Source organism: Hippocampus zosterae, chromosome 3 (genome assembly GCF_025434085.1).
Source record: "Hippocampus zosterae strain Florida chromosome 3, ASM2543408v3, whole genome shotgun sequence".
In the NCBI taxonomy this organism is placed as follows: domain Eukaryota; kingdom Metazoa; phylum Chordata; class Actinopteri; order Syngnathiformes; family Syngnathidae; genus Hippocampus; species Hippocampus zosterae.
In genome coordinates, this window is record NC_067453.1 from 4,892,720 (window position 1) to 4,919,254 (window position 26,535).

Genomic DNA, 26,535 nt, shown 5'->3' on the forward strand with positions numbered 1-26,535 from the left:
CTAAACATGTTTTTCTGCCGATTTGAAAAGGACACCCCCATTTCCCACACACACCCACCTCTACCAGAAACCACTCTACCTACCCCCCCACCCTCTTTTTCTCCACTACAGATCCACGAACAGGACGTGAGACGGCTCTTCAAGCAGCAAAAGATCAAGAAAGCTCCGGGGCCCGACAAAGTGTCCCCCTCCTGCCTGAAAGTCTGCGCTGACCAGCTGGCTCCGGTCTTCACACAGATCTTCAACAGATCCCTGGAGCTGTGTGAGGTCCCATCCTGCTTCAAACAGTCTACCATCATCCCAGTTCCCAAGAAATCGGCAACATCGGAACTGAACGACTATAGGCCTGTCGCCCTGACGTCTGTGGTCATGAAGTCCTTTGAACGCCTTGTGCTGAACCACCTAAAGAACGTCACTGGACCCCTGCTGGACCCTCTCCAGTTTGCCTACCGGGCAAACAGGTCTGTGGAAGACGCAGTCAACATAGGTCTGCACTACATCCTCAAGCACCTCGACAGCACAGGGACCTACGCAAGGATTCTGTTTGTGGATTTCAGCTCTGCGTTCAACACCATCATCCCGGAACTCCTCACCCGCAAACTACTCCACCTCGGTGTGTCTCCTGCGATCTGCCAGTGGATCCTCAGCTTCCTGACGGGACGGACACAACAGGTGAGACTGGGAGCAACAACATCATCAATACGCACCACCAGCACTGGAGCCCCACAGGGATGTGTCCTCTCGCCACTGCTCTTCTCTCTCTACACAAACGATTGCACCTCAACAGATCCAGCTGTCAAACTCATAAAGTTCGCAGACGACACCACGGTCATCGGTCTCATCAAAGACGGCGACGAGTCTGCGTACCGCCAACAAGTGGAGCAGCTGGAGCTCTGGTGCGGCCGACACAACCTCGGGCTGAACACGCTCAAGACTGTAGAGATGATCGTGGACTTCAGGAAACATTCTTCTCCTCAGTTGCCCCTCACACTATCCAACTGCCCTGTGTCAACCGTCGAGACCTTCAAGTTCCTGGGAATCACAGTCTCCCAGGACATGAAGTGGGAAGTCAAGACCATCTCCATCCTGAAAAGGGCCCGGCAGCAAATGTACTTCCTGAGGCTGCTGAGGAAGCATGGCTTGCCACAGGAGGTGCTACGACAGTTCTACACGGCAGTCATCGAATCAATCCTGTGTTCTTCCATCACGGTTTGGTTTGGGGCCGCCACAAAAAAGGACAAAATCCGACTTCAACGGACAGTTAGGACGGCAGAAAAAATCGTTGGCATCGCCCTACCCACACTTGAGGACTTGCACACTGCAAGAATCAAGACAAGGGCACGGAAAATCCTCCTGGATCCCCCGCACCCTGCCCACCACCTTTTTCAGCCACTCCCCTCAGGCAGACGCTACAGATCTATGCGTACCAAATCCAGTAGACACTTAAACAGCTTCTTCCCTCTAGCCATTAACTCCTTAAACAGTCACTGACATAGTCACTCTTCTTGCACCACAAAATGGTATTACAAAACTACTGGTATACTCTAAAATGGTTCAATGATTTTGTTGTTTACGATGATACTAGTGCAGCGTGTTATACCGGAGACAAATTCCTTGTGTGTTCTACATACTTGGCCAATAAAGATGATTCTGATTCTGATTCTGATTTGTTCTTGATTTTACTGCTTGGTGCTTTCTACCGCCTTTATTACCGATTCGTCTTACTGTTTATTGTGTATGTTAAATCGCTCCATGTACAGCACTTTGTATGCAGCGATGGCTGTTTGAAAGTGCTCTATAAATACTGTTGACTTGACTTGACACATTTAACTTGATGAGGGTCAAGATTCAAAATACTTGGTGATTAATGTTCACTGGAGAGGGATGGAGAACATATCAAACTTGTGTTGAGGAGAAAAAAAACTTGTTAGTGCAGTGGAGAGCTTTGCCTCGGAACCCCAAATGAAAAGCTACAGATCCATTTAAGATAAGTGATACATTCTGTTACATTCTCACAAAAACATCTAGTAATGTCATACGAATGAAGCAAATAAAAAAATAAACAGACAAAAGAACATACTTTTCACTCTCTCCTAGCCACTTAGACATGAGGTCTGAGGAGGAGACGGAGAAGAAGGTGGAATTGTTGGCCTCAGTGGCCACAGCCTTGGCCAGGTATGACTTCCCTGTTCCTGGTGGCCCAAACAGCAGGATGCCCCTCCATGGCGTCCGCTTACCTGAGAATGTACACATCTTGATGTTAATGTTGGAAAAATAAACACATAGACAAAATTATTGGTACCAAGTTGTTAACGGACTGGGGACCCCCCCCCCCCTCCCACCCCCAAAACGTTGTTATTGGATAAACTTGAATCTGATGAAAATAATAATAAATGATTTAATTGACCATATGAAAATCAACTATTGCTTTTGCTGATATTGGCCGCTTCATTAAATAAGCCGCAGAGTTGAAAGCGTGTGACAAAAGTCGGGTTCATAGTCCAGAAATTCCAGGATATTTGTTGAATGTTATTGAGAAAAAATAAATTCTGACATTTATTTATTCAAGATATTTTATTTTTCTGCATTTCAATGCAAATGTTCCATATCCTTGCGAATTGAAAGACAACTACATTCATAAAATGTTGTAATTAATTTTTGTTCTAAAAACATCAGTTTAATAGTGGTATTTAAAAAACACCCGTCAACAAACAAACGATACTAGCGTCATCTTCAGATGAAACACCTGCGGTTTGAAAACAATCGTACAAAAACTTTAGGAGTTTCTTAAAATTGACCCAGATGAAAGGCCAAAAATGGGTTTGGATGTGACCCCAATAGCACGACAACAGGCAGGTATCGTGGAAGCCAACACTTGGCGTAGTTTATTTAAGAGTCTTCACAAAGTCACTCGGGGAGAAGCACGAGGAGTCCACAAGGAAATGTCCACACAAGGAACAAAAGCTGCAGGAGACGGCAACAGAGTCCACTGGTGTGGTGACGGCACGAACTTGCACTGGGGAATGGTCTGCGAGTCAATTTGTACCAGTCCAAATGAGCAGATAGGCAACAGGTGATGAACAGGGTGATGAGCTGACGAGTCTCAGTGTGAGGTGCGGAGCACCCTGGCTGAGGAGGCTGCCTGGCTGGCGCCTCCCTAACAGTACCCGCTCCCCTACGGGAGCCACCCAGCGAGCTGCCAGGATGGCCGCGATGAAACTCAGTGATCAGGACAGGGTCCATAATGAGCCGGGAAGAGACCCAGCTCCGATCCTCCACGTAGCCGTAGCCCTCCCAGTCAACCAGATACTGGAATCCGTTCCCCCGGCGCCGGACATCCAGCAGTTCACGGACCTTGTACTGAGGGTGCCCGTCCACAAACTCGGGGGGAGGCGGGGCCGGGGGGCAACAGGGGGTCAACAGACATGGGTTTAACCCGAGACACATGAAAAACAGGATGGATCTTCATAGAGGGGGGAGCTTTAGACGCACTGCTGCAGGACCGAGCACCTTCTGGATCACATAGGGCCCAACAAACTGGGGGTTGAGTTTTTTGTCACCCGTCCGAGAACCAAGACGATAGGTAAGTGTAAAGTCGAACCGACTGAGGAAGTTGGCCCACCGCGCTTGTCGACAGTTGAGGCGCTTGGTAGCCCGGATAAATGTCAGGTTCTTATGGTCCGTCCAGATGGTAAATGGCTGCTCTGCTCCCTCCAGCCAGTGGCGCCACTCCCCCAAAGCAGCCATCACCGACAGCAACTCACGGTCCCCAATGTCGTAGTTCACCTCAGCAGGAAGGAAGCGGCGGGAGTACAACGTACAGGGGTGAACCTTTTGGTCAGTCTCCGACCGTTGAGAGAGCACAGCCCCCACCCCGGTGTCGGTGGCATCCACTTTCACAATGAACTGTCTTTTGGGGTCAGGATGGAGAAGAACGGGGGCACTGGTGAACCTCTCCTTGAGCAACTGGAAGGCGGAGCGAGCTGCAGGGGGACCAAACAAACGGTTTGGACCGGGAGGTTAAACTGGTGAGGGGTTCGGCCAAGCTGTTGTCGTGACGGATAACCTCCTGTAGAAATGAGCAAACCCTACGAAGCTCTTTAATTCCTTCCGAGATGTGGGATCAGGCCAGTCCACTACCGCCTGGATCTTACGAGGATCTGCTCGCGTCCTGCCACCTTCCAGGATGAAACCAAGGTACTCAATAGAGTCTGAATGGAACTGGCATTTCCCAGCCTTGACAAAGAGCCGGTTACAAAGGAGCTGCTTGAGAACCTGCCGCACGTGTTGCACATGCTCCTCTAGAGACCTGGAGAAGATGAGAATGTCATCAAGGTAGACCACAACAAACCGGTCAAGCATGTCGCGGAGTACGTCATTCATGAGTGCCTGCAATACCGCAGGGGGGTTGGTGAGGCCGAACGGCATTACCAAGTACTCATAATGGCCACGGGGAGTCTTAAATGCGGTCTTCCACTCGTCCCCCTTCCGGATCCGGACAAGATGATAGGCGTTTCTGAGATCCAGCTTAGTGAAAACCATAGCCTGAGTGAGAGGCTCGAGGGTGGAGTTCATAAGTGGTAGGGGGTACTTGTTCTTGATAGTTATGTTGTTCAATTGGCGATAGTCGATGCAGGGTCGGAGGCCACCATCCTTCTTCACAAAAAAGAAGCCAGCTGCCACCTGGGAGGATGAGGGCCGAATGAGCTCTGCCGCCAACGACTCCGAAATATATTTGTCCATCGTAGCCTTCTCTGCGAGAGAAAGACTATACAGATGACTGCTAGGGAGGGTAGCCCCGGGACGTATGTCGATCGCACAGTCATAAGGCCGGTGTGGGGGGAGAGACAGAGTCTGAGCCTTGTTGAAAACCTCCCCGAGATCATGGTACTCGGGAGGAACAGATGAGAGCTCGGGAGGGGGGGAGACAGCGGGCCTGGTGGAGCGAGGTACTATTCGCGGCTCGTAGGCAATGGGCGTGACAAGAGGGGCTCCATTCCAGAATAGTCCCGGAGGACCAAGCAATGTGTGGCTCATGTTGTATGAACCAGGAACGGCCCAAAATCACAGGGACTAAGGGAGATTGAATTATGAAAAAACGCTGTGTCTCCACATGGTTGAGAGAAACAGGTGCGTTGAGTGATGCTGGAGAGACGATGCTCATCAAGCGAAAAAGCCTCCAGGGGTGTCTCCAATGTCTCTACCGGAATGGAGGCCTGAGCAACATATTCAGAGTCCAGAAAACATTCATTAGCACCTGAATCAAGGAGAGCCCCTACCGTGAGTTGCTGGTCAGCCCAGTCCAGAGTGACGCTGACCAGGTGATTCGGTGGGGCAGGACGACGGGAACAAGTTAGACGGCTCACCAGGATCTCCCGGGGTCCTAGTGAGCCTGATCTTTTGGCCGGTTGGGGCAGCCTCTGATTAGATGTCCCCTTTGACCACAGTAGAGGCAGAGGCCGGCTTGGAACAGGGCCTCACGTTCAGTTGGGGTGAGACGAGTGCGTCCGAGCTGCATGGGTTCCTCCGCTACTGTGGCCTGGGATGTAGCGGGGTATGTCGGAGGGGTAGTGGAGAGGAGAGGGGTGGCTGTCATGTAGTTTCTCGGTGTCTGGGGAGTGACCAGAGATCTACTCCATGCTCGATCACGCTCTCTCTCTCTGAGCCGTCCATCAATACGGATAGAGAGATCGATCAGTTCATCGAGGGAGGCAGGCTCCTCCCGGGTGGCCAGCTGGTCCTTAACGGCGTCGCTGAGGTCATTCCGGAAGGTTGTACGTAGTGCCTGGTCGTTACAGCCACTCTCCGCAGCAGCCAGCCTAAACTCCACTGAGTAGTCAGCGACACTGCCGCTGCCCTGCTGGAGACTACTCAGCCGAGTGCCAGGCTACTGACCGCGGATGGAGTGGTGGAACACCTTCCTTAATTCTGTTACAAAGTCCTTGTAGGCGTGACAGAAGCTGGCCCCCATAGAACAGGAAGCGGTGACCCACTGTGCTGCTCGACCCGTGAGCAGATTCATCATGTAAGCAATACGTGTAGAGTCAGTTGCGAACATGCTGGGTTGGTGGGCAAAAACCAGCTCACACTGCATGATGAATGTGGTGCAGGTCTCGAATTTGCCATCAAATGGCTGTGGAGCGGAGAGAGAGGGCTCAGGGGGAATCGGGTTGGTTATTATGGTGTTAACAGGGGCTTGGACCACTGGAGTTATTGTGGCTGAAACATGGGGAGTAGGCGAGGCCTGCGGTCGGTTGGCGAGTGCTGATGTCAAGGCTTGTAATTGCAGCAAAACCTCCGCCTGTTGTCTCGCCAACGCCGTCTGCTGGTCAGCTAAGGCCTGCACCACAGGTCCTACAAGGCGCCGGAAGTGTGCCGTAATTGCTGGGTGTGGGTAGCGGTCAGGTGAACCTGGTTGGCGAGAGCATCCTCGATCAATTCGAGACCTGGCAAGTTCGTACTGTTAGGGTTTGGATGTGACCCCAATAGCACGACAACAGGCAGGTATCGTGGAAGCCAACACTTGGCGTAGTTCATTTAAGAGTCTTCACAAAGTCACTCAGAGAGAAGCACGAGGAGTCCACAAGGAAATGTCCACACAAGGAACAAAAGCTGCAGGAGACGGCAACAGAGTCGACTGGCGTGGTGACAGCACGAACTTGCGCTGGAGAATGGTCTGTGAGTCAATTTGTACCAGTCCAAACGAGCAGATAGGCAACAGGTGGGTGATGAGCTGACGACTCTCGGGTGTGAGGTGCAGAACACCCTGGCTGAGGAGGCTGCCTGGCTGTTTATTTGCTTTCTTAAAACCAAGGGATCAACATGTAGCTACCCCACACCCCCAATGCTAGTCTTCTGGTAACAAGGAATACCTGTCACCTATGTAAAATCTGAACTCGTTCATTTATACAGTACCTGTAAAGAGGTGAGGGAATTTGATGGGAAGAATGACAGCCTCTTTGAGAGCTTCCTTGGCTCCCTCCAGTCCAGCCACATCATTCCACCTCACATTGGGTTTCTCCATAACTATCGCACCTGGACACAGACATGAGAGTTTGTAGTTGAGACGAACATGTGGGCCTGGATATACTATAAATATATTGTACATACTGTATATTAAAAAATAATTATAATGAAGTGTGGTCACATTGTGTTTGGCTGCGGGAATGGGCCCAACCAATTTTACAGAAGCTGGAGTTGAATTTTTTATTAAGGATGATTTCTGATGATGTTGTGACGTTGTGCAAAATGTAAATAAAAACACAATACACAATAAAGAAAAAAGTGCACATCCTTTTTAACCAATATTCTAGGGCAGGCCTGTCTAAAGTCCGGCACGGGGGCCAAATCCGGCCCGCGGTCGAATTTCTTCCGGCCCTCGGCCCCTGTCATAAAATCAGTGCCGTCTGGCCCGCAGGTTGGGCGCAATGGAACACGTGTTGCATTGACTGAGGTCTCGTAGACTGGTGAGTGATGTTTCATAGAGTACTGCTTCTCTCTAGTGGCTAAATGAGTAACAGCATTCACTAAATGAGTAATAGCATTTAGACACTAGAGGGCATCACTCACGAGTTAACAAGACATCACTCCGTGTTTATATTGACTGATATGTCATATTTCAAATGATCCTTGCAGTTGTGGATATGTGTATTGCTTGTTCATTTTCCTGTTGTTCGAGTCAAAGGTTTTGCGACTATTGAAAAGTCATGGTGATACATTTTATGTTTCAAATCAATCAATTTTCACTCAGGAGACTTCTGTTTAAGAAAAAGTCAAGTGAATAAGCAGTTGCATGTGATATACCTGTTTCAAATGAACCAAAAGAAATTCTTAAGATTGTTGAAATTAAAATGAAAATGGAAATGCGAAACAGACTGGCTTACTAAAATTTGTTGAACAATATTGTTGTTCACTGGGTATGACGCGATTGACGGGTGAAATCGAGATTCATCGCGATGCATTGGTTGGTATCGGTAAAATCCGATTCAAGTGCCGTTTTATTCATGTTAAACGTCACGTATCTGCCCTTTCCTAGGCGCGATGAATGCACCATCATTGTTTTGCGTTTTGTGTTGAATACGGACGGTAGCCGTGCGTCACATACAGTCCAGAACACAACTAGCGAAACACTATGGAAGTTCGCGCAAGCGAGGAAACTACTGTATTTAATGCTTCCGCAACATTCAGATCTTATGTTTGGAAATACTACGGCTTCGAAAAGAAAGACGGAAAGATTGATAAAAGCTCCGTAATTTGCAAAGAATGTCGCACTACGAAGCCATACAACGCAGCACCACAAATATGCAGACCACTTAAAACGATGGCACCACATCACCGACAAGTTTCCCGCCCCCTCCCCGTCCATTCCTTGTTGGACACAGGTCAGGATCAGAAAAAAATCGCCTCTTATTTTGGGGGTCCCCTTGCAGCTCACTGTGACCGCGCAAGGAAAAACTATATATGGATGACTCTTTTGGGCATTTCATTTTGACACTCAGTGAGAGTGGTCTGTGTACGCTACAATACATACAGCAGCTTTGAGGCTGTGACTGCCACATTGTTTCAATTGTATTTTTTTCCTGTCCTATGGAGATGGATATTTCATATAAGACACTCAGTGAGTAGTCTGTTTGTGTTTACACTACAGCAATAGCTGTGAGTCTCAGGTGCCAAATTGTTCACATTTTCTTTGCACAAAACCCAATTGTGAAAGGGCTTAAATAAGTTGTTTTACACGTTCTACTGTTTCAAGAAATAAAGCGATCTACTTTTTGCAATACAATACTGAATTCCATCTTTTTTTTAACTTTTTTTCTTTGCGTATTTGCATCATGTTTAATTGCACAATATCACAACAAATTCCACTGTATCTTATCGGATCGCAATGATTTGAACTAAATGTCGCGTCGTATCACATCGCGAAGACGGTGAAACATATCGCATCGTGTTGCCAGAAAATTCCATGTATCGTTTAAGTATCGCATCGCTGGTAGTGCATCGAGATGTGTATCGAATCGTCCTCAGTGGTGAGATTCACATCCCAAACACGCACATGCGCACACGCGCACACACGCACACACACACACACACACACGCACACGCACAGGCACACGCACACGCACACGCACACGCACACACACACACACAAAACAAGTGACAGCATTTAAGGGAGTTAGTATTGGGTACGGCAGTTCTTTTTAGTGAAGGTAATCATTAAAACCAGTTCACTAAAAAGAATCATTCAAAAGATTAATTCACCAAATCGTTCAAATCGTTCTATCCCTGCACGGATAGAGTGAGTGAAAAAGAAATACATAAATAACTTTTGTGCTCACCCTGATGTTGCAGTTATTGTTAGTATTTCTGTCAAAAACATTGCAGCTATAAAGGGCAGATGACAATAGCAAACGAGAAAAAATTAAAAGCTTAAATGATTCAAAGTTCAATTGAAAATACTTTTCCTAGTTCTTTGTAGAGCAAATAAATAACATACAAATTCCTGATACATTTAATTTTATAAAAGTACATTACAACAACAGTTTTTTTAAAAAATCAATTTGGCTTTGCTTCTCGACCCACCCCTCACAAACTATGGAATGGCCATGGAGGTTTCCACGGGAGATGTTACTCAGCCACTTCACTTGCTGTTTAAAGACACTCTTTCCATCTTTGGGCCCTGGTGCATAATTATTTTCGGAATCCGAAAGAAATAGCAATTGTTGTCTCACCTGGTATTGTTATTTTCTTACCTGATATTGTTATTTCACCCAATGACACAGCAAGAGTGCACCCTTTTAAGAACAGCCAAGAAGCATGTTATGCATTCAAATGAACAGTAGAAAATGATCCTTTACACCAAGATCCATCCATCCATCTTCTACCACTTATCCGGGGCCGGGTCGCGGGGTCAACTGCTTTAGCAGGGAAGCCCAGACTTCCCTCTCCCTAGCTACTTCTTCCAGCTCTCCCCGGGGGATCCCGAGGCGTTCCCAGGCCAGCTGGGTGACAGTCTCTCCAGCGCGTCCAGGGTCTTCCTCGGGGTCTCCTCCCGGTGGGACATGCCTGGAACACCTCACCAGGGAGCCGTTCAGTAGGCATCCGAATCAGATGCCCAAGCCACCACATCTGGCTCCTCTCGATGTGGAGGAGAACTGGCTCGATTCTGAGCCCCTCCCGAATGACCGAGCTTCTCACCTTATCTCTAAGGGAGAGCCCGGACACCCTGCGAAGAAAACTCATTTCGGCCGCTTGTATCAGGGATCTTGTTCTTTCGGTCACGACCCATAGCTCGTGAACATAGATGAGGGTTGGGACGTAGATCGACCACTAAATTGAGAGCTTCGCCCTTTCGCTCAACTCTTTCTTCACCACGACAGACCGATACAACGTCCGCATTACAGAAGACGCTGCACCGATCCGCCTGTCGATCTCTCGCTCCCTCCTGCCCTCACTTGTGAACAAGACCCCAAGATACTTACACTCCTCCACTTGGGGCAAGATCTCCTCCCCGACCCGGAGAGGGCACTCCACCCTTTTCCGACTGAGGACCATGGTTTCAGATTTGGAGGTGCTGATCCTCATCCCAACCGCTTCACACTCGGCTGTGAAACGCTCCAGTGGGAGTTGGAGAGCCCTGCTTGAAGGAGCCAACATATCACATCATCTGCAAAAACCAGAGATGCAATACCACCAAAACGGATCCCCTCAATGCTTCAGCTGCGCCTAGAAATTCTGTCCATAAAGGTTATAAACAGAATCGGCGACAAAGGGCAGCCTTGGCGGAGTCCTACCCTCACTGGAAACGATTCCGACTTACTGCTTACTTACTGTATGTATGGTGACATATACCAAGATGAAAAAATAAAAATAAAATAAAATAAAAAGCGGAAGTGACGAAAACGGCAGAGGACCTATTATTCACGCACCCATAAGTTGCTCCTGAAGCTTCTTTCTCTCCGGGTTTTCCCCTTCACTGTCACTGTCACTCCTGCACAAAACAAACAAAAATACATATTCGAGTCAACTTCAGAGTTCGAATTTTGAAATTAATTTGGCCCAATGAATAACTGCTTACTTGTCATTATCCTGTGACTCCTTCACAGGCCGCTTGCCTTGTCGGTCTTTATTCTTCAGGTAATCCTTAAGTTTCTCTGCTCTGTCCAAATACTGCATACACTTGGCTCGAATGCTTTCCTTCGCCTTGTCACTGTGGGCCTCATCTGCATTAGCAACACATTTCAGACAACAGTACAAAGATAAATGCATGCTTGCTCCACTGGAATGCAAACTTTATGGGTCGACCACGACTGCTCACATTTAATGGCATGAAGAAAATATTCCACAGCATGTTGGTAAAGACGCAATGCCTCCTCATAATTCTTAGCCTTGTCTTCTTCTGTGGCTTTGGTCACAAGATCAATCGCTTTCTGACAGTAACACAGAGACAAATAAGAAACGTAAGATACACAGAGACATACACATTCGATTCCAGCTTGCTATTGAATTACATCAAGAGTATCCAGTGATGCTGTTGCAAAAAGCTGTACAATACAGACAATGCAAAAACAATACTTTTTGATGCACGAACACGAGTCAAAGAAAAGAGGGTGCTCTGCAGCGTTGTCAACATTCTTTATAACGCAACGTGCATTTAATGGGCTCTACTGTTTCATATCTAGGTGATGATTGAAGTCGATTGTTTACTCTGGCGCCAGCTGTTAGCCGCACTCAAACTGTAACTAGTTTAGCTAACGCCGAAGTGACGACATGCTAGCTTGAAAAATAATCTACCTGCAATGTTGACGTTGTCATTTCATCTCACACTTCTATTATCCGTCCAGTTTTATTTCTTCAACAGTTTCGAAGATGGATGTGTGACGAAATGCACACTTGGATTAACTGTGCGGTGTATTCAACAAATACATTGATGTTGGCATAACAAAATAGCGCAGTCAGCTATCATAAGCGAACGCTCCACCTCCGAACCAATGACACAAAGCGATAGTACATCCGGTTTATACTAAAATAAAAGAATAACACAAACAAGGATTTTCTAAATAAATCTACAAAAGATGAAAAATTGTATGTTTCGAGTCATTTGACGAAAATGGTGGTTTTCTTGTCCCTGCATTTCTGTCAAGGAACACACACACACAATTGTATAATGTAAGTAATGTAAAACAATGATACAAAATATACACTTTTTTTCACATGAAGTGAGGGGAGGGGGTGTTCAGAAGTATGTTAAAAGTTGACCATAAATAACAATTTTATTGGACTAAATACAGAGTCAGGTCAATAAGTATTGGACATTGACAAAATTAATTTTCAGCACGTCAGCTCTGTATAACACCACAAAGGATTAGAAATGAAAACGTCAAGATGTGCTTTAAGCGCAGACTCTAAGTCTTAGAGTCTAAGATTTAATTTGAGGATATTTACATCAAAATCAGGTGAATGTTGTAGAAATTCAAACTAATTTTTGGCTATGAGCACAAGTTTCTTGGTAAATGCAGTGCAAAAGTAACTTGTACTTCCACCAAAGAAATGTAAGAAATTTGTAATTGTTGCAAAAACAACTTGAAGATGGAAGGAATACAGTAATTGTATATCTGTAGCAATAATGTTTTTGTAAAATAAATATTTATAATTTTATGTGAAAAATACATTTCTAAAGAACTTGTAGGTGTGGAAATTAATTTTGTTGTCAGAGCAAAATTAAAATTGTAGTTGTGGGGGAAATTATAATTTCTCCCTGCAAAATGAAAAGTTGTAGTCAAAGAAATTGTGTTTTTGCTGTTGCTGTATACCAGTGGTGTCAAACTCATTTTTGTTGCGGCCCACATTGGAGAGCCATTATGACTGTCAAACCATATGAAGAAGTCAAGAATAATGGTTTATTCAACAATTGTTGAAGTGACTGTGATGAGGACTTTGGTCACAAGAAAATGCTTGCCATATATGTTATTTATTAAATATGAAAAATCGAAATTTTGCAAGATTTTAGCAAGCATCAATCATGGAAGCTGACATGTTTGATTTGCTTTCGCGGGCCACATAACATGATGTGGTGGGCCAGATCTGGCCCCGGGCCTCGAGTTTGACACCTGTGCTGTACACAGACGTGAGTTTAGCCTTAAACATCTCACTGAGACAGATTCTCACTCATGCAGATGATAGTTAACCTTTACTCGTACGCTGAGTGGATGCTGGGTGCATTGCGGGGGACACTGAAGCTCAACCTCATTCGTTCATTTAGACGCCTGTCAATGTGAACATAGACAGAGGAAGACGTTTGTCGTGACTGGCAAAATGATGCCTCCTGCATCACTGAGATTTTACTTCAGCTCATGGTTCATTACTTGATGCTGATTCACATAAGCTGTTGCTGCTGTACGGTGGAAATCTCAAAATACTTTTTGTGCCGTATTATAAAAGAATGTTCGAATCTGGCGAAATAAAGTGTAATGAATCATTGAGGCTTTCCAGCCAATTGGTTTGGACATGGTTTAAAGCTTCATGGTGCATTATTTGCTGGATGGAGTCATCAGCAATAAGCTAAACATAGACAGAAATAATACCCCCCGGCCCCCAAGTGTGAAAAACCTTTCATGCATGAAAGCCATTCCCACTTTTCTGCTCCCCCCACAACGAAAAAGCTCCCTGTTTCCGTTATACAAAATCTTTTTCTCTGCTCTTGCCTCACGACGAGATTCACTACAACGAAAACAAGCCTTCCGCATAAATCTAATCCAACCTCAGCCAACAGCGACTTCTACTGCTTCCCTCCGAAACTGCAACAGCACCCACCACATGCTGTGGTGGGTGAGCATGTTTACACATGCTCAGTAGTTCAGGAAGTATTTCGTTGCATTGCTACAAAATGGACCTTTGGATGCCAAGCAGCTAAGACAAGAGGAGCCCTGTCGCTGGAAGAGAGGGTAAAAGTGATCAAAATAAAATACATCATCCAAGAAATTTATGTAAGTAAAAGTGAATGCTGATCGTAAATTTCGTGATTTCTTTCCCTTTTTTTCCTCTTTGTGCACAACTGTACATTGGCTATACAGTACAGTACAGTATGAAGTGTCTTTGGGATTAGGATTGTTTGATTTAAAAAATCGTTCATTTAAATTTCAATTTAAAAGCTAAAAATTAACAAATCAATACTTATATTTTCTATCAATTATTTTTTTACGAATAGATAGAAAATTTGAATGTTGCTTTCCAACAAAGATGTCAAACATATGGCCCGCGGGCCAGAACCGACCCCAAGGAGTATCGATCAGGCCCGCAGGATCATTGAAAAGTGAAAAAAATACATAAGACACTGAATGAATATTTTTCATAGGGAGCAATTAGTGAAGTATGCGCTAGGGGGCCCACTGTTTTGATCAGAGTAAAAGACAACATTGTTTTGATCAGAGAAGAAGACAACAGCAGTTTCAGTCTGTCACTGAGACAGACCCAACACAGCAGACGCTATCAAGGACATGTGAATACTTTATTCTTTAAACATTTAAGAGCACTCTCCTTAGTTTGTAAGGTGTAGGCAGGAAATACATTTAGATTTTAGATGTACATGTGTAAATGGTTTAAAAATGCCTTTCTTTAAAAATCTCGTTTAATCTTAAAATGCATGACTATATTTTTCAATACCAATTACAGTACTTGTTAAAGTTTTGTGCCTTTGTACAATCAGTGGTATTGGTTGCAATGCATATATGTGAATGATAAAAGTAAAGTGCACATTTGTCTAAGGAAATTTTAAGGTGCTTCATGAAATGTTTTGTAAAAGATATGTTCATTCAATTTCAACATTTTCCTAATGTTGTTGTGCTTCTTTAGACCAAAACGAAGGAGAGACATATTACTTTGGTTATTTATAGCAGTGTATGGTATAATTTTAACAATCCGGCCCACTTGACATCTTCAGAGGCCATATGTGGCCCACAATGTGAAATGAGTTTGATACCCCTGCTTTAAAACATACCCAAAAAATGTAACTGATTTTTGGGTGCTTTTTTTGGTATCATTTATTAATTACTTATTCATAAGGTGTTGCAGTACTGTATACAGTAACATATTAATCATTACACAGAGATGAAAGTGGACTTTTCTGAAAATCCCGGAAAAATAAATAAACACACACACACACACACACACACACACACACACACACCTGGCCGATCACGCATAAATCAGTTTACACAAAACGCTATTCAAATACTTGAAATTCAATGACTAATCTTCCTTTTGTGTGCACACGTGCACCCTTTTGGCTTCCGTTCTCGACGAAATTTCGAAATCTCAGAGAAATGGCGAGGCCATGAGAATGCGAGGCGAGGGTATTACTGTTGTGGCGACGCCACTCAAGCTCAGTGAGCCTCAGCAGTAGATAGTCCACTGCTCCCGGTCCACGGTGTCTTTTATTCGTTCCACGGGGGTTTAGCAAGTGTGTTGAAACTCAAGAGACGAACTCAAACGCGTCTTCGTTCAATGTTGTCAACTCATATCCGGATTAATTTTAGGCAAATTTTCCTCAATTCTCCGGAGAGATTTTCATAAAAATTTGAAAAACCCGGAATTCCGGGAAAATCCGGAGGACTTTCATCCCTGACAGTACTGTTATGCTTCAGGTGCATTTTATAGAAGTAAAGTTTGAAATCAAATTATAGATATTGAAACTTCCTTTTTATAACAGAGGATACATGACGTTTTTCAACCAACAGATAAAGTGGAGTGACTAATATAAAACAATTGTATGTTAATGTCAAACAATATCAAATGAGTGTATGCTCATATTTATGCACTACGTACAGTATTGGAATAAAGAGTACACCTATAGTTTGTGTGTGTGTGTATTTACATCTGAGATAAAATTTGCTACAGTGAAAAAAACCCTGTTGTGAAAAATGTCTTGCTGCAAACATGATTTGCAGAGGAGTTTCACAATAATCATTTCACTATAATCATTTCTACAAACATATTAGGGACCCAAAAAAACGAACAAAAAACCACTGCAAGAGTAAGAAATCTGCATTTTACTTTCACATCTTTTTGTACAGACCATACAGTGCATATACAGATGTATCTGATCTCAGTCAACACTACTACATGAATGGCTGATCTGCTTAGCTTAAAAAGCGGAATACATGGTTGGAAAATTATAGTAGAGGTAAATAGACATTGTCAAAATTGAAATTCGGAGCGACAGCATCAGTCCAATTTAAACCAACTAAAACTCCATACTCATGAGTATGACCCTTTGGCCCGAGTACTTCATGAGTTGTGAATCTTCCTCACATCATCTGCCTTGTTCTTGTGGCATTGACTCCCCACTCATGATGATGTTCTAATGGCTGGAGAATGCAGTGTGTGGCTTATGCTGGTTGCCTCCTTTCTGCACCTTGGTTTGAGTCAGCGGGTGGACCATGGACATGTGAACGTTGAGATTATGGGCTTTTTCAAAGCGCTTGCTGCATATCAAGCAGGCAAACTCCAAGTCAGCCTCTGCCTTGTGTTTCGTCATGTGATATTTCAACGACGCCCGCTGACGGCACTGGAAGCCACAAATCTCACATCTGTAAGAAAACATGTGATCAATGAAATGCTTGTACTTTTAAAAATGATCAACACAATTCTAGAATTGCTGCTACAAATGAATCTCACAAAATTAAAACACCAAGAAAAACTTCTGGATTTCAGGATTGATATTCAAAACGTGAAACTCATTGAGATTCACAACAGGCAAGTGAAATATCCATCCATCCATCCATTCATTTTCCACCGCTCGGGTCGCGGGGGCAGCAGCTTTAGGAGGGAAGTCCAGACTTCCCTCTCCCCAGCCACTTCTTCGAGCTCTTCCTGGCGGATCCCGAGGCGTTCCCATGCCAGCTGGGTGACATAGTCTCTCCAGCGTGTCCTGAGTCGTCCTCGGGGTCTCCTGCCAGTGGGACATGCCCGGAACACAAAACCAGGGAGGCGTCCAGGAGGCATCCTAATTAGATGCCCAAGCCACCTCATCTGGTCCTCTCGATGTGGAGGAGAAGCGGTTCTACTCTGAGCCCCTCCCGGATGACCGAGCTTCTCACCTTATCTCTAAGGGAGAGCCCGGACACCCTGCGAAGAAAACTCATTTCAGCCGCTTGTATCCGGGATCTCGTTCTTTCGGTCATGACCCATAGCTCGTGACCATAGATGAGGGTTGGGACGTAGATCTACCAGTAAATTGAGAGCTTCGCCCTTTCGCTCAACTCCTTCTTCACCACGACAGACCGATACAACGTCCGCATCACAGCAGACGCTGCACCGATCCGCTTGTCGATCTCTCGCTCCCTCCTGCCCTCACTTGTGAACAAGACCCCAAGATACTTACACTCCTCCACTTGGGGCAAGATCTCCTCCCCGACCCGGAGAGGGCACTCCACCCTTTTCCGACTGAGGACCATGGTTTCAGATTTGGAGGTGCTGATCCTCATCCCAACCGCTTTACACTCGGCTGTGAAACGCTCCAGTGAGAGTTGGAGAGCCCTGCTTGAAGAAACTAACAGTACCACATCATCTGCAAAAAGCAGAGATGCAATACTGAGGCCACTAAAACGGACACCCTCAACGCTTCGGCTGCACCTAGAAATCCTGTCCATCAACGTGATGAACAGAATCGGCGACAAAGGGCAGCCTTGCCGGAGTCCAACTCTCACTGGAAACGATTCCGACTTATTGCCGGCAATGCGAACCAAACTCTGACATCGGCAGTATAGGGACCGAACAGCCCGTATCAGGGGGCTCGGTACCCCATATTCCTGAATCACCCCCCACAGAACTCCCTGAGGGACACGGTAAAATGCCTTCTCCAAGTCCACAAAACACATGTAGAGTGGTTGGGCAAGTTCCCACGTACCCTCGAGGACCCTGCTAAGGGTGTAGAGCTGGTCCACAGTTCCACAGCCAGGACGAAAACCACACTGCTCCTCCGCAATCCGAGGCAAGACTTCCCAACGGACCCTCCTCTCCAGCACCCCTGAATAGACCTTACCGGGGAGGCTGAGGAGTGTGAGGGAAACTGAGATCCATTAATTTTACTCATCATAAGGGGTCTTTGAGCCGTGTTTTGTCTTGTCCCTCACCTAGAACCTGTTTGCCATGGGTGACCCTGCCAGGGGCATAAAGCCCCAGACAACTTAGCTCCTAGGATCATTGGGACACACAAACCCCTACACCACGGTAAGGTGACGGCTAACGGAGGGGGACAAGTGAAATATTTTTAAAAAACATTTTAATCATTTTGATGATTACAGCTTCCATCTAGAAAAATAATTTTCGAAAATATACTGTAGATTAAAACATAAAGACCAGTAAAGTTTAGTTGTATATAGTGCTGTGAAAAAGTATTTCCCCCCCTCCTGATTGCAGTTTTTTTTTTTTGGTGTGTGGGGGGGTGGAGGTGCATATCTATCCACACAAGGTTTCAAATCATCAAACCGTTTTTAATATCACTCAAGTTATTGAAATCTGTCAGTCTGGACAAGGTTAGTAAGCCATTTCCAAGACTCTGGGGCTCCAGCGAACTACTCTCACTGCCATTATTCATAAATGGAGAAAACTTGGAACAGTGCCAAACATTCTCGGGCATGGTCAACCAGCTAAAATTACTCCAAGAGTGTGACGACGACTCATCCAGGAGATCGCAAAAGAACCTAGAGCAACATACAAATAACTCCAGACCTCGCTGACCTCATTTTGGACAAGTGCTCATCACTCTACCATAAGAAAGACACTGGCCGGAGGCTTCCGGTATGACAGCGAGAGGGTAAGCTGCAAACGCGTGGAGCTCCCGGTCGTACGAGCAAAAAAATGGAGAAAAAAAAAACGACAAAAGAACGGAGGCAGCGATCCGAACATAGGATAAGATGGATATGAACAAAGCTCTGCCTGGAAAAGGAAAGGAGAAGAAGAAGAAGAGCGAGAAACAGACTGAAAACACGCACAACGAAGGTGAAGGGGGTTCGGCGCTAGCGGCTACTGCTAACATAGCATTAGCTCGCGACATCGACAATCAACCTGCCTGGGCGTCGGCATTGCAGGCTAATCTACAGAGCGGACTCGGAGAAATAAGAGCCAAAATGGACACGGGACAACACCATTTGGATGGCAAATTGGACAGAATCGCCAAACAAATGGAGGAGATGAAACAAGGACTTGAAAACTTGCGGGAGGAAACTAACAGAAAGCTCGAATCCGTGAACGCTGACATCCGGGTGCAAAGGAAGGGTATTGAGATGCTGGAAGAAAGAGCAGGTGAAGTGGAGGACTGGAGTACAGAGGTACAGGAAAGTCTCACTGTCTCACTCGAACAACAAAGGAAGCTCCAACAGAAAGTGGCCGACTTGGAAGGGAGGTCGAGGAGGAACAACGTCCGAATTTGGGGACTGAAAGAGGGGGTCGAGGGAGATTCCACAATCGACTATGTTGATAAGCCTATCCATAAAGAGCTGGGAATCTCCGAAGATATTAAACTGGAGATACATAGGGCGCACAGAGCGCTAGCTCCAAAACCAGTATTGAATAATAACCACGAGCGATGATAGTAAACTTCCTGAGAATCCTGAGAAGAAAACGTACTCAGGACGGCCTGGCGAACGCCGCCCCAAGTGGAGGGAAACAGAGTGACCTTTGACCATGACTACGTGACAGAAGTGGCGGCTAAACGTCGAGAATATGCTGGACTTAAAAAAATTCTATAAGAGAAGGGAATTAGGTTCCAATCCCCAATGGACATACTGAGGGTCCACTGGACTGAAGGAGTGAAAATATACAACAGCGCTCAGGAGGCGGCGGAGGCGATGCGGATGAGAGGGTGGCAGGTGCCGAGCCTTGGACAAGAGAACCCGACGACACAACAGAGACTGGAGGCAGCGCGCAAGTGGACAAAGACCAAGAGATAATTGTGAGAAAATTTGGATGAGACAAGGAGAATGAAGGACAAAAGCTGCGGAACAAAGAACTCGGACAGGAATGCGGTTGTTCTCAAAGGACTTTTGGAATCCGCCTAACTTTTTTTAATTTCCCTGGTTCAACGGTTGGTGAGTAAAGAACAAATTTTGTGTGGGGATGCTGTTAAAAGTTTTCGAAGGGGGGAGCAACTCTGAGTCGAAATAATTAGAAATCTGTCGACAGGCTCTGAATGTTCGGGTGTTAACGAAGGTTATATAGAGCAATGTAATTTGATTGATAGGCGGGGTTTCTTTTCCCAAAATAATCCACTGAAGAAGGTTAAAGAATGTTTAGAAATCTACAAATCCGGGAGCTCTCGAACTGAATTGTTGGGACTTTTGTAGTGAGCTTGGGAGATCAGTACTGGAGATGATCTCTGCCACTAGGGGGGCCCTCTCACTAGGAGAGGCTTTACCCCCCACCCACCAACAGGGGAAAGGGGATATGAAAAGGGAATCCCTTAATGCTTTGGAAGCTCAATTTTTGATTGATGATGACATTTTTTATGTTTTACGGTTATAGTGTTTAGTATGTATGTTGTGATCCGTGACATGGGGGTAAATACAGGATATTCCAAAAAGATTGATGGTTCAACATAGAGACATTAAGGTGGTGTCATTAAATGTGAATGGCATGAACAACCGAGTAAAGAGGGGGAAGGTGTTGACAAAATTAAGAAAGGAGGAGATGCAGGTCTTTTTTTTTTTACAAGAAACACACCTGACGCCACAAGAACATGAAAAATTGAAAAGGTATGGGTACACTAATACCGTACATACTATAGTTCATTTAAAGAATGCCATAGGAGAGGGGTGGCTATATTAATGAAGAATTCAGTGAAATTTGAAATTGACAAAGAGATAAAGGATAGAGAAGGGCGGTATATAGTGGTCAAAGGGATGATGGAAGGTGAGAAGGCCACATTAATCAATGTATATGCTCCACCAGATAGTGAAAGGAACTTTTTTGAAGACCTTTTCAATGTCATAGCTGTGGAAATGGATGGGATCTTAATATGCGGATCAATGTGGTGCTAAACCATGACTTAGATACAACAAGCACAAGGAAGTCTAGGATACATATAACCAAGTGCATCAACACACAAAACAACTAGGGATAATTGATGTATGGAGGGATGCACACGCATTACATAGAGACTACACACATTACTCTCATCCACATGCAACCTATGCTAGAATAGACTACTTTTTTGTGAAGATAGAGAATAGACACAGGGTGGAAGACTGCAGAATTGGTGTCACAAATTTGTCAGACCACAGCGCAGTGTATACCAGTAGAAGGAAATCTACAATTTGGAGGTTGAATGTAGGTTTATTGAATGATAAGGAATTAGTACAAGAAATAACGGGAGATATAGTCACATATAGGGAAGAAAATGACAATGGAGAAGTTAACCCAAATATTGTGTGGGATGCTCTGAAAGCAGTAATAAGAGGAAAACTTATAGCACATGAAATACGGCTTAAAAGGATAAGACAAGAATCATGTGAAAGAAGAAAACTTAACAAGACAACTGAAAGAACTTGAAGATCAACATAAAAGGACAAAAAACGCAGAGGTACTTATGAAGGTCACAGACACTAGAAAGGAAGTAGATCGAATATTATTAACGGAGGTGGAAAAAAGAGCACGGTTTGTGAAACAGGTTTACTATGAAGGTGGGTCCAGGGCAAGTAAATTACTGGCACGAAGGTTAAGGGTACAACAAGTGTTAAACACTATTCACAAGATTAGGTGCCCCAGACGAATGAATTATTAAAAGAACCAAAGGAAATAGAGGAAGCATTTTGGCAGTATTGTAAGACTTTATATACACAACCGGATGCAGCAGATGAAGAGAGTATTGCAACATTTTTAGAGGACCTGGAATTACCATCAGTAGGGGGAGAAGATAATGAAACCCTGAACTCTAAAATTACTGCAGAAGAATTGGAGATCGCAATCAGCGGAACGAAAAATTGTAAAGCTGCGGGTAGTGATGGCTTCCCCTCAGAGTTTTACAAGATATTTAGACAGGAACTACGTCCCCTTTTGCCATCTTCACTAAGATATACCATGAAGGAGGGCAAGATTCCACCGTCATGGAAAGAGGCAATAGTCTCTATAATCCCCAAAGAGGTCAAAAATAAAGAGTTATGTAGTAGCTACAGACCAATATCCATACTTAACGCTGATGATAAGATCTATACCTCAATCATATCCAAAAGATTCAAGACTTTCATGCCTGAAATTATAGATAGAGACCAGACGGGTTTTGTCAAAGGTAGACAGGCCCAGGATAATATAAGAAAGACTTTACACTTAGTGGAGGCGATTCCGAAGACAGGAACGAGTGCAGTGTTGGTGAGCATGGATGCAGAAAAGGCATTCGATAGTGTGCGGTGGGTCTATCTATATAGTCATGGAAAAATTCGGCTTCAATGGAGATGCGATTAGAGTTGTACAGACACTGTATAATGGGCCAACTGCAAGAGTGAAAGTAAATGGCAGCTTGACGGACCGAATAACACTTGAAAGGCCGACCAGACATGGATGTTGCCTCTCACCAACAGTATTCAATATCTTCATCGAACCTCTAGCCCAGGCAATCAGACAGAATCACAATATCAGAGGCGTGGAACTGAGAGGCTCAGAACACAAATTGAGCCTGTTTGCCGATGATCTGATAGCATACGTAACACAACCGGAAGAGAGCTTCCTGAAACTGATGGAACAACTGGAAGAATATGAACGTTACTCAGGATATAGACTTAATGTGACAAAAACGCAGATCCTAGCACTTAACTACACACCATCAAAGTTGATGAAGGGAAAATACAAAGTAAAATGGGACAGTGAGACGGTCAAATACCTAGGGGTGTATGTCACGAAAAGCATGGACGAACTGTTTGAAACGAACTATACAAAGATTAATCAAGCCATCAAAGCAGACCTGGGGAGATGGTCGACACATGTCCTAGACTTAAGCTCTAGAATAGAAATGGTCAAAATGAACATACTGCCAAGATTGCTATACCTCTATCAGTCGCTGCCTATACCCATACCACAGAAACAATTTATAGAATGGGATAAACTGACCTCAAGATTTATCTGGGGGGGGTAAGCGACCGAGGATCAGGCTGACGACACTACAGTTGCCCAAGAAGAAGGGAGGATTGGCGGTACCGAATTTTAAGGATTACTACCGTGCAGCACAACTCAGAGCAGTAGCATGTTGGTGTAACGGAGAGCAAAATGGAAAGAAATTGAAGTGATGGCAGAGGGATACCTGACTCAAACACTGCTGGGGGACAGAAGATTATTTCGGGTAAAGGAGGGCTTGATAGATCAAATAACAAAATTCACTTTAAATACGTGGTTCACCATAGTAAAAGAAAATAAATTAGAAAAGGAGGTGAAGATCCTAAGGTGGCTATCACATGATGAGGACTTTCAACAAGGGAAAGATTATGGCTTCAAAAGATGGGAAAGAAAAGGTAAAAGAGAAATGGGAAAAGGAACTCCAAACCGAGATAACGGAGGAAGAATGGTTGAATATGTGCAGGATACAACAATCAACAACCGCTTCGAGACGTTGGCGGGAGTTTGGTTGGAAAAATATCATGAGATTTTTTATAACCCCAGAGATGACCGGGAAATACAAACAAGGGTAGAGTGAGTGCTGGCGGTTATGTGGACAGGACAGATCTGTAGATCATGCACACATATTTTGGAAATGTCAAAGGCTGAAAGGCTATTGGGAAGAGGTTTGGAAAGAACTGAAGAGGATAATCGGTTATGGAATACCAAAGACCGGCTTAGTGATGTATCTGGGCGATATAAATCAAGGAAATGTACTACCGAGAGACGAGTACTTGGTAAAAGTGTTGCTGGCAGCCAGCAAGAAGGCCATAACAAGAACATGGTTGAAAATTGACCCGCCAACAAAGAACCTGTGGCTGGAAATAGTGGGAGAAATATTTGAGTTGGAAAGATTCACATACATATTAAGGGTCCAAGTAGAGAAGTATAAAACGAGATGGGAAAAATGGGAGGAGTACAAAAACAAATGAATGAGGGAATGACGCCACAAATCGGGATAAGTCACTATAAATTCCGGATATAAATCCAACATAAGGGACACCTGTCACTGTTGATCACAACATTCTACTATTTTTATTTGTAGGGGTGTTGTTTTTTTCTTTGTTTTTCTTTTTTTCCCCCAAATATGTTTGTACGTCATTTGTTGTTTCCTATGTTAAAGGGCCGTCACAGCCATACAGGGACGTTGTTGTGGAAACTAAAAACGGGTGGAAATGAACGACGTCCTCTGTACTCATATGTTCAGATTTGTATGGTCCTATGTGTGATTGAAATAATAAAGATGCTAGTTACAAAAAAAAGAAAAGAAAGACACTGGCCAAAAATAGCATCCATGGTAGAGCTCCTAGGTGAAAAACTTTTCTGTCCAAAAAGAACAAAAGGCTCATTTCACATTTGCCAGAAAACATCTTGATGATCCTCGAGACTTTTGGAAAATTATTCAGAGGAATGCTAAGTTAAAAATTGAACTCTATCTTATCTTACATCTGGCGTTAAAATGGCACAGCATTTGATAAAAAGCACATTATGCCAACGGAGAAGTATGGTGGTGGTGGTGGTTGTGTGATGGTCTGGAGCCATTTTGCTGTCTGAGGAGCAGGGCAACTTGCTGTGATTGATGGAACAACAAATTCTCCTGTATACAAGAAAATCCTGAAGAAGAAAGTCTGGCCGTTAGTTCGTCCCCTCAAACTCAAGTAATCATGCAGCAGGCCAACAATCCGAAACACACCAGCATGTACACCTTTGAATGGCTAAAAAAACAAACAAAATTAAGGTTTTGGAGTGGCCAAGTCGAAGTCCAGATTTAAATCCAATTAAGAGGCTGTGGTGTGACCTTAAAAGAAGAGTTCATGCTAGAAAACACTCCAATATGGCGGAGTTGATACACTTCTGCAAAGAATAGTGGGACAAAATTATTCCAGAGCAATGTGAGGGACTCATCACCAATTATTGTCAACGCTTAATTTCAGTTATTGTTGCCAAGGGAGGCTCAACCCGTGATTATGTTCAGGGGGCAATTACTTTTTCACAAAGGGTCAGAAAGGTTAGGATTTTTTTGTGCTTTTTTGCATTTTGTATTCTTTGGGTTGTGTCTGAGTGGCATTAAAATTGTTTTGACGATTTGAAACATTTGCCAGATATGCAAACAAAACAGAAGGGGGGGGCATTGGGGGGCTGGGGAGGGGGGCAAATACTTTGTCAGGCATTGTCGCTCTGAAAGGACTTTGCAAAACCTGGATGGCACAAGATTTCTTGAATTTCAATGAAAAGAAGACAGGTGATACTGTTGGGTCCCAGTGGCCCTTGTACATCCCATCCTGTAGACTTGGGCCGCCTGTCTCCTTATCTTAAGTCAACAGTTTCAAACTTGGGTCTAAGACACATTTGTAGGTTAAATAAAAGGCAAATAAAGTAAAGAAACCAAAAGTGTTCCTATTTTCGAAAAGTACATATAATGCCATTTTTTCATACACTGTAATGCCATTTTGCTTTGTTTCTTTATAATTCCATTGTTTTTCGTTTCTTTTTCAGTTGCAGCCATAAATTGGACTGGTAAGCATCGCACTTTCATTGTGGAAAGTTTACCCGACAAACTAATCTTTAACTGCAACACGAGTGTTCCTGTTTGCACTTCAATCTTGGTAGACATGATCCCGTACCAGCTCGAAACACCATCTTATTATGGGTTACCCACTTCAGAGCTACTTGATTTGCATTGAAATGAAAGTCAACCGGCCGATCTTGCACCGCCAGATCCACTTAATTTTTAAAACATAATAAAACAGAATGGCTTTACATGTACATTTGGAAACTAAAAACACTTTTTTAGTTTCTTTACTGTATTTGCCTTTTATTTAACCTACAAATGTGTCAGATCAGTTTGCCTGACCCAATATATCTCTCGATAGATTATTTTTTATTTTAGTGAAACACTGACATAACCTTGCTAATAAATCAACAAATGCCAACCGAAATACAACTTCAAAGCATGGTAACTCTAGTTATTAAAGGAAATCAAATATCGAGCAAATGATTGGTAAATCTGGACTGTGATTGAGTAACTGCAGTAAAGAAAGTTGTATAATCACCTTAATTATTCTCAATCAATGGGTAATATTTCTTCAGGAGATGCAAGTGTTTTAACACCAAGACTATATTTAGAGCAACATTTTCAATATGGTACTTACTGCAGAGGTTTTACACCTGAATGTCTCATTTGGTGAACTAAAAGATGTTTCCTCTGTTTAAAAGTTTGTCCACACTGGTCACAGATGTAGTTCCTCTCCTCTGAAAAACAGACATGATACGCTAAATCAGTGGTTCTTAACCTTGTTAGAGGTCCCGGACCCGACCAGTTCATATGCATTCACCGAACCCTTCATTTGTGAAAAAAAAAAAATGCATACCTGTCAACTTTTTGGAGCGCCAACCTGT

At 44.2% G+C, this 26,535-nt stretch overlaps 2 protein-coding genes and 1 long non-coding RNA gene across 7 annotated transcripts in view; all 3 read right to left on the bottom strand.

The window, feature by feature from the left end:
* Positions 1-12,007, bottom strand: part of vps4a (vacuolar protein sorting 4 homolog A) — a 29,198-nt gene extending 17,191 nt beyond the window's left edge. The window contains exons 1-6 of one of the 2 annotated variants that reach the window (XM_052060938.1): positions 11,791-12,006; positions 11,315-11,426; positions 11,075-11,219; positions 10,926-10,987; positions 6,916-7,035; positions 2,081-2,237 (exon numbers count right to left, since the gene is read on the bottom strand). In XM_052060938.1, coding sequence (XP_051916898.1) covers positions 2,081-2,237; positions 6,916-7,035; positions 10,926-10,987; positions 11,075-11,219; positions 11,315-11,426; positions 11,791-11,811 — 617 coding nt within the window. In that variant the 5' untranslated portion in view covers positions 11,812-12,006. Of the gene's footprint in view, positions 1-2,080; positions 2,238-6,915; positions 7,036-10,925; positions 10,988-11,074; positions 11,220-11,314; positions 11,427-11,790 lie in introns of both variants that reach the window. The other variant, XM_052060939.1, reaches the window with a different exon arrangement.
* Positions 1-26,535, bottom strand: part of LOC127597785 (uncharacterized) — a 151,558-nt gene that overhangs the window by 61,718 nt on the left and 63,305 nt on the right. The gene's annotated exons all lie outside the window — the stretch shown is intronic.
* Positions 16,021-26,535, bottom strand: part of znf276 (zinc finger protein 276) — a 48,564-nt gene continuing 38,049 nt past the window's right edge. For all 4 annotated transcript variants that reach the window (XM_052060894.1, XM_052060893.1, XM_052060892.1 and 1 more), the window contains 2 exons: positions 26,289-26,388; positions 16,021-16,583 (listed from right to left, as the gene is read on the bottom strand). In XM_052060894.1, the coding sequence (XP_051916854.1) occupies positions 16,355-16,583; positions 26,289-26,388 (329 nt within the window). In that variant the 3' untranslated portion in view covers positions 16,021-16,354. The remainder of the gene's footprint in view (positions 16,584-26,288; positions 26,389-26,535) is intronic.